The following is a 13,430-nucleotide window of genomic DNA, read 5'->3' on the forward strand; positions in this document are numbered from 1 at the left end:
TTGGCATGAACATGAGCTTGTTGCTCACAGTGAGTCCTACTTTTAGAATAAAAATCAAGTTTATCTAACCAAGGAGTTTTGATATGGGGACTGCTTAGGTAGAGTTTAGAAAATATAGGATGGATGTATGCTTTGCATTGCACACTTCAAGGTAGAATGCCAGCCATATGAGAAAAACATATACTGGCTCCCCTGTACCCTTTTTTTTTATTTTTTAAATAATAATGAAGTTTCTATCACACTGTAATACCTTTTTCAATAGACGATGCCCAGTCTGCTGGATAATGGAGGGGGTGCCAATAGTGTCCACATTCCATCCCAATCATATATGCTGGTCCTGCACAGATTTCAGAATATGTTCTGGATGGGAAAAAGACTGATTTAAGACTGGCATGAATAGTGGGTTGGTGGGCAAGCCACCACAGCTGGAACTTATAAGGAGGTGAAGGTTTCAGAACCATGGATTTAGGCAACCTTTTTTTGTTACATGGAGTTCCTCTTTAAATATTTATAATAAACATACAACTGTTGAAAATAAAAAATGGGCTTGAGGACCCTTTATTAAACCTGCATTTCCACTGCAAAAAAATAACATTTACATCCTCTCAGAATCAATATCTAAGTTTAGAGGTGTTTGTTTGCAACCAGTCAAGTGGATGTTCTTCGTGCAACGTCAGTGTGGAAATAAAGTGAACAGTAAAATCTAAAAGGGAGAAAATGAGTCTGATCTTTTAACAAAATATGAAAGTGCTGTATTCACTAGGTACTTTGGAAAAAGACACAAACTAAAACAAGTCTTTGGCACTTAAACTTGAAATGGGCTGACGTTTACACTTGCTGGAACGCCGAGTCCATCCAAGATACTTTATGATGATTTCAGGCATTGAAAACATTTGTTGATTGTGCTCTGCATAGCTGCCAGATTTTCCCTTTACAGCCAGGTGAGCCTGTAACACCGTGCACACCAACATAATAAAATGTTTTCTGTAAAAGGGATAAAGTAGCTGCAGACGTTGCTTCCCTCACAAGCGGGATTGGAAGGCACCAGGAGATAGGCCTCAAGTCTCCCAGCCACCTCTCTGTATGCTCAGTGCTAAGCTCTTTATAGTTCTTCATGAACTGGCTCTGCCTCCTCTTCTGTCTTCAGTTTTAGCTCATCGGCAGTGATCTTTTCATCATGATTGCGATCTTGGTTTGTGAACATGTCCGAAATTAACTTTTCACGGTCTGATCCTGGTAGGAAGCGGCCCTTCCCTTGCTCTACTTGATTCTTTAAGAAGGTGGAAAACTGCAAAAAGGAAGATTTTGATAGCAAAAATGGAAATGTCATCTTCTGCTGATTACGTATTTAACCTAAAGCATCAGTTGCTGGTAAAATGTGATAATAGAGGTCAATAGGGTGACCCTTTTTTGGGGGTCAACAAAGGTACAATGATACACACCTAAGAAGAAAGAAGCTTTCTTTACATGCCTGTCCATTAGCTCACTTGTAAAATGCCCCCTGTAGTAGTTCCCACTGATCAAATTTGATTCCTTAGGTTGCTCAAATAAAGGATCCCTCCACTGACCACTGTGGTAATTACTACAAATTGCTATCTGAGCTGTCAGAGCCAACCAGGATCCCCGGACTTATTTTCTTCTTACAAGCAGTGAAAAGGGAAGTTTAAGAAAACCTTTATTACCCACTTTACCATTTTGAGAGCAGCCCCTGTAGGGGTATAACTCTTCAGTCATAAAATTTCATGCAAATAGTACTTTCTCCTATTAATTTGATAAAGTACCTATTCTGCATATGACCAAGTGATCATTCAAAATACAATAAAAAGGTCTCTGAAAATCCTCTGAGGAACCCGTTTGGCGAAACACGTTGGGATGGTGACAATGGTAAAATAGTATGATCACTCCTTAACGTAATATATGTACTAATGTTTGCACTATAACTCTGTTTACCACTTAACTCAGTTGCATGTAAACTCTACTACTCCATAGCACAAGGCTCTGCGATATAATTTGCCTACTTATCTGAAGTAAATATTAATATGCCTAAATGCCCTCCTTTTACTTTAAGTCTTTCAATAAATGTACTTCAAATTGCTAGCCACTGCAAGCCACAAACGTGAGGTAGGTATCAAGATAGCCATTCAGTTCCGGCATAGGCCAGCAGCAGAAACAATTTTTTATATACCTGCAAGTTTTTAATGGGAGATTTTCTATTAAGTTTTAGTCAATGTGATAGGTACATATAAAATAGATGGTCTAGCACTGATGAGTTTGTTACTGCTTTATGAATAAAATAAATCTTAAGCCAGTCACCTCTTCCAATGGAACCTCGCCATTCTTGTCCAAGTCCATTATTTCAAAGAGGTTATCTGGAGTGTCTTCAAGCCAGATAAACAGATAGCCCTCTGGGATCCCTTCTTCTCTATGGAATAGCTCAATATCAAACTTCATTACAGCGCTGGGAGGAATTCCACGAGCTGAAACAAGACATAGTGAATACTTACAAATAGTACAGATTTGTAAACATTTAGAAAAATGAGCCTAGAGTGCCGCGCCGTTGGCTGAAAATGTGAAATTGGCCGAAATAATTAACATTTCATAGCTTAAATGCAAATCTTTAGGTAACATTGACAATCCAGCCAACCTGTAGAGGCCAGTAAAAGGAAGGACCTAATCAGCTTTCACCCACTCTATATATTTCCTATGCATTATTCAGGTTCACAATTCCACACAACAGTGGCTGGCATTTTCCTGCCACTTTCAGCCAGTGCATTTATTAATGACACATCTGCTATTCAGATTATAACTGCAAAGTCCAGGAAACTGTATGAGCTCATGTCGGCAAACATCGCTGACCCACAGACGTCTTCACATTACCTTTTATGTGCATTTAAAAGACTTATGATGAGTCTACAAAAATTCTTAAGTGAAGAGGAACTGAAATAATGCAAAGGCTGTATGGGTAAGGGGGAAGAAAACCCCATCACAACCTTGCAGCTCATGTTTTGATGGTTTGCGGAAAATAAAGCAGGAGTTGGAGCTATCCAAATTTAATCACCAGAGTAGGGAGCATTCTGAGCTTCTGATTGCCTTTAGAGGTATCTATTCTCCAACGAAGACCTTTTTTTTTTGTTTTTTGAACCATGCATGTATCTCTACTATATTATAATTTAAAGTAGAAGGCATATTATTTAGCATGAAGAAGGTTTGTTGACAATGTATAATGCATGTAGTCTGTTCCCCGTACCACCTGAACTCCTAAATATATTTCATGTCTTGTAACTGCAGGACATACTCACATCCACTCTCTCCATGTCCTAGATGTGGAGGGACAATGACGGTTCTTCTTTCTCCAACACACATCCCTGTCAGACCAATCTCCAGGCCATCTATAACTTTATTTGCTCCCAGAGTGATCTGCTGGGGCGTTTCAAAGTCTTGCCTGGAACACAAAATAATTTATTAATGGTCTAGATCCACCTAAATCTATCAAGAACATCTATACGAAGGTGGTAAGCAAGAGATATGTTTGTACTCACGAGGAGTAGATCAGAGTTCCATCCATCAGCGAGCAGTTGTAGTGATATTTAATGAAATTCCCCTTTTGAGAAGTAATGTTGCACACCTCTGGTTTATAGGTCACCTCAATATTAACAGAGTCTTTGGGATTGTGGAAGTCTATAATGTGGACATCAAAAATCAACACAGCAGATGCTGGAATGCTGTTTCCTTTGGAAGTGAAAGAAAAATGTTGGATTATTGAATAATGTTGGGTTATAAGGGGAATTTTAGGATGATAACATGTTAAGTTAAAACAATGCACAATTGCCAAAACTCCCAATTTGTAATGTTTGAGTTTCAAGACTATAATTTCCTTTCATGAATACGGAACTTTTTGAGCATGTGCGTTTTTATTTGGAGTTTAGCTTCCACTGTGAATGCCATAAAATGACACAGCAGACATACAAAGGAATAAATATATAAAAAGTCACTTACCTGCACCATTCTCTCCATATCCCAGGTGAGGTGGGATGATTATTCTTCTCCACTCTCCCACACAAACACCCTGTAGACCAGCGTCCATGCCATTAATAATGTAGCCCATTCCGACGTATGTGTTGTATGTTGTGTTTCTTGAGTAGCTGTGCAAAATAAAACACAAATGTGAAGAGATGTGTAAAGTTACATTGTGCATTTGACAAGCTAGGTCATAACTATGATTATAGCAGAACATGCAACTGCTTTGGGGCCCAGAACTGTCTAGCTCTACAGTGAATAATGCTATATTTGGCAAATATTGTTGGATAAAATCAATGTAAATAAATTTGGGAACCTTTAAAAAAAACTGTTATGAAGGTAAACATGGGTCTGCATTACTAGAGAGATGGCCATTAAAGCGACAGGGTGCCCTTATTGGTTTTACATTTTCAAGTCTTAGTTCTGCCATATATCATATATTTACCTGGAATCAAACAAAGTTCCATCCATAAGGGTGCCATTATAATGGTAACGGACAAAATCTCCTGTAACTGCCTTGCGCTTACATGGCTGAGGTACAACTTGGTTCTGCACAGTGATCCCATCTTTTGGATTGTGAAAGTCAATCAAAAGGACATGAAAGACCAGAGAGGCATGTGAAGGTATGACCGTTCCTAGAAACAAACACATGGCAAGTCAATAAATGTTGAACACTAGGCAAAGAGCCAAATATACATATGAAATAAGTTTACAGGATTGGTTTAGCCTTTCAAAGACTCAGTGATTTCATTCAACCAATCTTCTGATGCAGTGTCCAAAGGTTTAACAATCAGACAGATTTCCATTTCAAATTGGATTTCCCATGCAATAAAATGATTTGATCGAAAGTGAATCTGAAGGAAATAAAGCAGCTGACCAATCCTAACAGGACAGTTTTGGAGGTTTCAAACTGTTTGTGGATAGATCAGAGGTGGTATAAATATCGAAGAGAAAAATATGAATGATATCCAATCAGAATTTGGAATATTTCTGTCCAGAAAAATTGATAAAAAGATTAGAACCCCTAACATGGATGTGCAGTGTTTTAAGACTTCACGATATACTTCCAGATGGTGCAGTAGATCTGCTCTAGAACATTCATTTTTAATTCAAAACTCAATTAAGTATTTCCATATTTCTAACTTGGTATTTACCATATCCTTTTTCTCCGTAAGCCAAAAATGGAGGGATGATGACTTTCCTCAACTCTCCAGCACACATGCCCAATAGACCTTGATCCATGCCTTTAATTAGCCAGCCGGACCCAACATACGTGTTATATGTGCTAGAACGACTGTAGCTATAAGGAAAAAAAACATAATATAATTCATGTGCTTTTATTATTAAATGTTATTGTTTTCATTAGAGAGTAAATCCAGACAACAGGTAAAACTACTCATGCTGTATTCCAATTACTTACCTTGAGTTACTTTGACAGACATAACCATAAACAAAATTGTAACAGATAGCTGTTGCCCTGAACTATTTCTTTCCTGTAAAAACTGCTGTTCTAGGATGGCATGACAGCCAGACATATGACATGTATATGATTTGTATACATACCCAAGAACTTAAGGTATATACAAATTCAAGGACTTAAATATTGATTTGTTAGGATCAATAACTAAAGCTTTATTTTAGGATTTAAAAAAAGATTTGAGCCTCAAATAAAGAAAAGTGAAAGGGATGAAGTTTTGAAATCAGTATATGGGTTGGGTTGGAGTTAGATGTCTAGAGGATTAAGGCCTCACTTTTCTCTTGGATTTGTTATCTAGGCAGCCCAAGAAACCCATGTCAAGAACCACCCATTACCAGCTTCTATGTACGAAAAACCAAGATACCATTGTTCATATTTTCTCTCATTACCTTGAATCAAAATAGGTTCCATCCAGCAGGGTTCCATTATAATGATATCTGACAAAATCTGAGTCTTCCACAGTCCTGTTACAGCTGCTGGGTTTTTCCAAAGTTGTGATTTGAACCTCATCTTTCTTATTCCAGACGTCCACCAGGATGATGTCAAAGTAGAGAGTGGCATCTGCAGGGATCATCCCAGCTAAAAAGAAAAATGGGAGTAGCGTTTACTTAGTGATAAAGTGTACAGATTTATTCCACATTATAACTTTGTTATGGCAATGATAAACATCAAATGATGAATGCAATGTATTTGATCATTTCAGATCCAGCTGGTCATCTCAGTGTCAGGAGGATAGGGCTGGCAGGTATGTCCAGGGAGAAAGGACTGTTACCCCAAGTGTCATGGGGACAGGACTGGCAGTTACCCATCGTGTCGGAAGGACAAAAATGGCAGGTACACCTAGATTTAGAGGGACAGGACTGGTAAATTGTTCCAGTGCCAGGGGGACAGGGCTGACAGAAGTACCCCTAGTGTCAGAAAGGAAAGACTGGCAGGTATCCCCAGTATCAAGGGGACTAGACTGGCAGATACCTCAGAAGACGAGAGCAGGAATAAAGTGGCCTCCACTTTTGATTGGCAGGGTACATTGATAGTTATCAGAAGAAATGTGGCTGGATACCTGGTACCCTGCTCCCACATGCACCATGTCCCTCCAAATAATTCAGAGGCAGCTGGCCAGGCTTCAGCATGATGGTTGTAATGGCTTTTGCTTTTGACTCATGGTATCTCTGAAATTTTTGGCTACATGGAGGACATGTAGAGGAAGCTATGTTTTGCACCCTACTAGCCCCCAGGAAAGTACATTATAGTGTTGACTATAGTTTTCCCAATATAACTTTACACTCTGCCTCATTAATACTTTTAGGACCCCTAAGCAAACTGTGTGGCTGAAAATGTCAAAATGCCTTGATGGATAAGTGTCAGCCTAGAGGGGAGGGTATTCCAAGACAGGCTGCATACCCACGTTACCGAGCCTCCATAAATAAAAGAACTAAAAACCAGGGAATAAAAGCTGCGTAGGCAGGAACTGGAGAAAAAAGGGCTAAACAATGCTGGATGCCCTTTGAAAAATATTATCATGTGGCTGACATTACAATCCTTATCCTTGGGTCAAAGCTTCTTAATGGATAACTACCCTGGAACACATCTATCGTCTATAGTGGACGGAGATACAGCAACAAATACGAAGAACATGAAATATTGTACTTACGCACTCCTATGCTGCCATATCCCAGATGTGGTGGTACAATTAGTTTTCTCCTCTCATTCACGCACATACCCAGGATGCCTCTGTCCAAACCAGTAATGAGACGCCCAATGCCAACAAATCCAGCAACTGCGATCCCTCTGTCATAGCTGTGGAGTTCAGAGAAAAGAGAATTGGAGAGAATATTTGTCACTATTCTTAAAAGATTTTTTCATTTTCCTGATTTCGGTTTTAATCATGAGAATAGATGACAAAACCTGTTGTCTGAAGTTATCTATGGGTGTCTATAGAATGTAGGAATGCACACAGTATTCCAGGTTTAAAATCCATGATAACTGGACAAGTCCAAACAAACGTATCACCATGATGACCAAATAAAACTATGATTTTGCAAGATTTCTGTGGTCATTGATGGGAAATAGGTACAGCTTAAGGTTGCCCCAAGACCATAAAGTTGGTATTCCCAGTAGCCTTCTTATATCATCATTGTAGCTTCAAATGTTCCAGGGTCCATTTGGTGCTTCTTTAGCTTCTAAGGGTGAGCTCTGCCTACCATTTTCAGCTACTTGAACCTTTCAATTTGCCACTGAGGCCATTTTCATTTGGAGGCCATACAAAGGCCATAATGGAGGAAAGATACAGCCCAGAACTCAACCACAGAAGATATTTGCTGTCAGCATGTCTTGGGTTTTGGGAAAACTAAGGCACTCTGAAGCAGTGGCATAGAGCTCACAATCCTAGCAGTTGAAAGTGATGAAGGATGTTTTAGCCAACGCCTTCATCAACCAATACAACGAAATACGTAAAATTGTGAATTTGTCATATGGTGACACAGATAGCTTTAAATGGGGTTCTAAATCTTCTCAATATATACAAACTGTACAAAATGTGGATTTTGCTTATACTTTACCTGCTTACAGAGCATTTTTTATTTCATATTTCCTATAGTTATTCCTATTCTATCATTTGTGTCTGAATAGTTACAAAACTAGTATATAGTCCACAGCAGGCAAAAATCAGAATTATACTGTACGGCAGTGCCAGGCACAGAGAGCCTAATATTCTCAAGCAATGGGACCATATCAAGCACCACATGAGACCATTGGGCAGTTTATCTTGTGTCATTAGAGCAATATTAGGCAACTGTATGTAATCCAAATGCATCTTAGCACCTGCAGAGAATATCTGCAATCAGTTGGTAGGGTTTACATTTTCTCCCCCAGAAAAGAGAATGATAAAAAAGAACAGAATATTTCCTACAGTTTCAGACAATGTGGTATCATTCAAGGACACAGCGGCTTATCCTTTTACAAGCAAATACAGAAAGATGGTTTTACTTAAAAGATGGAAGAATTTATGAGTGCCTAGTATGTCCAAAACAATTTATATCATGTTGCACTTACAACAAAAGGCAAATAAATTTGGGATTTTCTATGCCATCTGGGCTACAAAATACACATCTATAGGGTAATACATGATCTATCATTGACGGGCCATGGCGTATAGGTATAAAGCAGGCAATGTGGCTCCTATGAATTTGTACCATTTATGGATATTCTATCATTCAGAATTTCTCAAAAGAGATATGATAAGAGAAAAGGAACTCCAATAACAATTATCAGTAAGAAGACAGTGAAATAATCATGTATATTGTTACATTATGTTCATTTACTGCTCACTGAACTCAGTGAGATACCTTTCCATCAATAAGAACTCTGGGGTCATTGAAGATGTTATCAGTCTTTGATGCCTTGTGGCTGGAATCCCTGAGCCTGTACTCAGCAATTAGTCATTTGGCATGACTGGTATAGTTCTTAACATGTCCTGGAGATATGAAGACATCCAATTCTATCAGGTTAATACACGTTCACCACTCCTAACTTTGGTATTTTACCAGAGTAGCAAACTATCTCACTATTCCCAGTAATTAAAATCAGTGCAACTGCAATGTATTCTAGGGACGCATGGAAAAATAAGCTAGGGGCTTTGGGTCTAGGGTACAAAGTTCGGCACCAATGGTTTCCACGTTAAGCTGTTAGTGGAGTCCTTTGCTGAATTCCTATCCCAATCAAATGAAATGAGTGTATGCGAAGGGAAACCAGTAAGAACCAATCATAGGCAGATAATTTGTGTTTTTTTGAGTTGGATAATTACAGTTTTGTATTTACACCAGGGCAGAATGAGCAGAGGGATAAGCTTTCCATGTTCTACTACTTCTTTCTCCAAAGTCAGGTTGGGGTCAGGTTCTTGACCAAGAGCTGCTCGCTGCTCCTGCGTAAGAGGAGCTCCAGGATCTGGTGGTGCCATCTTGTTACCTTGATCTCTACACAGAAGACCAGGACCTTTGGCAACTAAAACAAATTTAGAATATTTTCACATGTCTTTTTTAACCTAGATAAATATGGAAATAGGAAATGAGAACCTCAAATACTACTAAGCTTCTCACTAATTAGGTGGAGGGCCTTTTGGTTCCTTTTAGCCACCTCACTATAAAGTGTCTACATGTTCTATCATCAAACCATGGTGGTGACGATGGCCAACCAGCTCAAAACAGCTGTATACATTTGTGAAAAAATATCTCTATATTACATTATGTGCACAATGAAGGTATGCAGTGCATTACTATGCAGACATCCACAAATATTAATCCTAGATAGCCCTGGCTGCATATTCTTACCCAACTCCATCTCCCCTAGGGAAATGCCTATACATATGCTGTGATATAACACAGTAACTGTAACAGTAATAACTGTTCATTGCACATTTATAAAGCAAACTAGCTTATTAGCTTTGTTCAAACTAGCTTACTATTGGTTGAAGTGCTAATGTGGATGTTCATTGGGAGAACTTATTTACAAAAATGTGTTATAGTCCATGGCAACAGTGCAATCACAACATTGAAATGAAATTTCAATAATTTAGTGACCCAGGCACGTATGTTTTTTAGGAACTGTCTCACCTGGTACAAGGTTTATATTCAGCCTTGGAAGCTGCCATTGCCCAAATAGTAGAGTTGGTGCCAGTTACGAGCCTGATACATTACCAGGCATCATTATAAAAGAGGGTTCTGTCCAAAATTAAAACTTTCTGGGCGTCAGGCACCGATAGCTTTGTATGAGAGCATTTGTCCCTTTGATAATTATTTACAGCACTATCTTGAATCATAGTAATGTTCACTCTTATGAAGAACTTTTCTTATTTTTTCCCTGCTGGTCTGGTAAATACTTAATTGTTTTTCCCATGACATGTGTTTTGTAGGGTTAGTAGAAAAGCGTGGGCCAGATTTCCCCAGGAACCATCCTGGGATGCAGAGTGATGGGGCTGAACAGGCCTGCTGTGTTGGGAAGTCTTTCCTGTGCTGCAGGCAGAGCTTGGCCCAGCCACGTCTACAAATAGAGGGCTGGGACTCCGACACCCACCCCACACACACAACTTGCAGCTATATACACTGGTAATTCGCCTGGCCTTCCAATACACTGCCAGTATGTAACTGAAGGGGGAGGGACAGCATGGAACAAAGGCCCCAAATAGTGGAAGAGTACGAACTAAGCTCTACTGTATGGAAAGCATCTTTTAAATTCATTACTGTGCAGGATATATTATATGGAGATGCCGATAATAAAACCAGTGCAGTGCACATTCTTTGTCAAACTACAAATTGTTACATGCCACATGTACAATCTTCTATAAACTGGCCACACACAATACTTTTTGGTTGTACAATCTTTGTTGAATTCACCAACAGCTATGCAATGCGAGCTGGAATGAGCATTGAATTAACTAGTTAGGTAGATCTTTATAATGTATAGTTTTTGGAGATTATACAATCAGATTGTAATATGGTCAGTGGTAGTGTGACAATGAGTGCAGCATAAAACTGACCATGCATAGTGCAAGTTGTGCAAAGGGTGGCCATGCATGCTACAATCTGGTTGTACAATCTCCTTTATTTTTATGGCCATAGGGGCTCACACTATCACTCAGACCTATGAGAACATCTGGGCAATGGCAGATCAATACTGCATGCCATTGGATGCTCATGGGTAGACTGCAACTTTCCATCTCTTGCAGAACGACATGATCCTTCCAGTGCATCTATTGAACCATAGGCAGGGCTGAAACTTTCAGTTCTTTAGAGATGAGAGCTTAGAAGCCATCCTGAGCCTTGTAGTGCAAGACTGAATGCCAAATTATGAAACATTTGTTCCACATCCGTCCTTTGTGTCCCCATCTACACAAGTTATTTATACAAACCTAGAGTAGATTAATAAAGGCCTCTCGTTACAATTGTCCTAAGATAATGAATGAATAAATATTGGGCCTGGTGATCACGAGCATGGTGAGAATGTCAATCAGTCCCAGGTCTTTCCAATTGTATAAAACTTTGGCAGAACATGTAATGGCTCTTTTCCCTGTACATGGTAATGGTAACATCCTAGATTCACAATGATACATGCAAAGCATTGGGCAATAGGAGGCACACATTATATGATCCTCTATATCAATCAATCAGCATGCAAATTGTGATCAACTACAGGTTGTCAATATACTCTCCACCTATCCAATTTCATCTTTATATTCAATTAAAAGTGTCTGCAATGGATGTTAAAGTCAATGCAAGTTTTTGTTAAATGATTGTAAATCAATTAAGAAACAAAGTGGTGGTAAAATAGTTAAGCAGCTGACCAAAAAGAAATTGATTTGACTAATCAATTACAGATTAGCATTCTGCCCAAAAAAAAGCATTTTATATTGCATAGTGTGCAGCTACTATAAAACAGAGCCCGTGCAGCAACACACACTGTGCAATACAATGGTAGCATTCTATTATGTATGAAAACATTAAACTTTTAAAAAAGTACAAAATGCCTGCAATGATATAATACACATTTTGTAGGTTTTTCCCCCTTCTATACAAATTGCATGCTGCAAACAAAAACCATATTACCTGGCATCAAACTTCACCCCATCTTTAAAGGTGCCGTTGTAATGGTAGCGCACAAAGTCGCCCATCTGCACTTCTCTGGGACAGATCTTGGGGATATCATAGCGGTCAATGACAACGTCTTCCAGAGGTTCAGAATTGCTGGAGAAACACATTATCAGGATATGGAGCCATACTACAAGGCTGCTGGAGATCATGGTTGTATGAGGCTGGAGAGGACTGCAGATCCCAATGAAGCTGTTCTACTTCTGATCTTCCTTCATTGACTGCCAAGCTTCTGGTTAGAAAGGAATTTTTGTTAACGTGGAAAGCAGGGCTTCAGGCTGAATCTCTGGAGGGCTGAAAGGAAAGGGGAGGAGGAGACTCAGTTTTCCTAAAAGTAGGTGGGGGGTGGTAAAGAAAACCCAATTTAGCTTCTGCAACTCTGGCTCCAAAACCAGAAATGAAAAGTCTTTCTTTTCACTTTTATTGTTCGAAGGAAAAATATAAAATGATATTAAGATGACATAATGGGGGGAGAAGGTGGGACTTTCCTTAAAAGAAGATCTCAGGGTCCTAGTGCAGCTTCGAAACAAGTTTGTACAATCAGCAGGACACAATGTAAGGAGGCGGATTTTCAAGATTTAAAGTGAATATACTTCTAATAAATGTAATACCTATTTTAAGTGCAAATAAATCCTACATTTAATTTGCTATCATAAACAATTTCTTTTTTAAATCTTTGTTGCATCTTGGAAGCTGCTTTGCAACAATTTCTTGCACTCCATTGATGGAGACATGGAATTGGCAGTAATAATTACCTTAAAAATGGCTGAGTACCCCATTTTTAAAAGTCCATTTGTAGGTTCTATAGGTATGTTTGATTATTGTTGCATTAGTAGAATGATTATCTTTGGAGAAAATCTAGCACGTGTATAATGGTCCTCAGGAGTCATTTAGTGATCTACCTTGGCAACCAAGGATGATCACTGCCGGTTCCTATGGCGGAGGATGCAGGGGGTTACTTCCTGCTCATCTTCCCTCCTCTCCTCTCCATAAAGCTGTATGTAAGTGAAAGTGACCCCAACTCCCAAAATTTGCAAGCAACAGCTACTTGAATACAGGGAAAATGTTCTGGATGACATAGAACACTGAGGTTGGGTTACCATCTTTGCCAGCCTTTCTCCAGATGAACCCTTAAAATAATTTTCAAGCCTCAGAGAACCCTTGTTAAAGTTATTTCATTGGGGTCACTGGAAAAAAAATGGTGGCCAACAGTGGATGATAGAATATCTCCTTACGATTTTTGATTATTGGATTTTGGCAAATTAGACCATCACTAGTTATTACCCTATAACATTCCT

At 39.0% G+C, this 13,430-nt stretch overlaps 1 protein-coding gene across 1 annotated transcript; it reads right to left on the reverse strand.

The window, feature by feature from the left end:
• Positions 1-528: 528 nt before the first annotated feature.
• FKBP10 (FKBP prolyl isomerase 10) lies at positions 529-12,575 on the reverse strand. Its single transcript, XM_072414759.1, has 10 exons — positions 12,091-12,575; positions 7,146-7,291; positions 5,884-6,073; positions 5,172-5,317; positions 4,463-4,652; positions 3,997-4,142; positions 3,540-3,729; positions 3,300-3,442; positions 2,314-2,477; positions 529-1,288 (listed from the first exon to the last, which is right to left on the reverse strand). Exons 1-10 carry the CDS (start codon positions 12,282-12,284, stop codon positions 1,103-1,105), a joined length of 1,695 nt encoding a protein of 564 aa, XP_072270860.1. The 5' UTR covers positions 12,285-12,575; the 3' UTR covers positions 529-1,102.
• Between the last annotated feature and the right edge of the window lie 855 nt (positions 12,576-13,430).

Source organism: Pyxicephalus adspersus, chromosome 6, assembly GCF_032062135.1.
Source record: "Pyxicephalus adspersus chromosome 6, UCB_Pads_2.0, whole genome shotgun sequence".
NCBI classification, from domain to species: domain Eukaryota; kingdom Metazoa; phylum Chordata; class Amphibia; order Anura; family Pyxicephalidae; genus Pyxicephalus; species Pyxicephalus adspersus.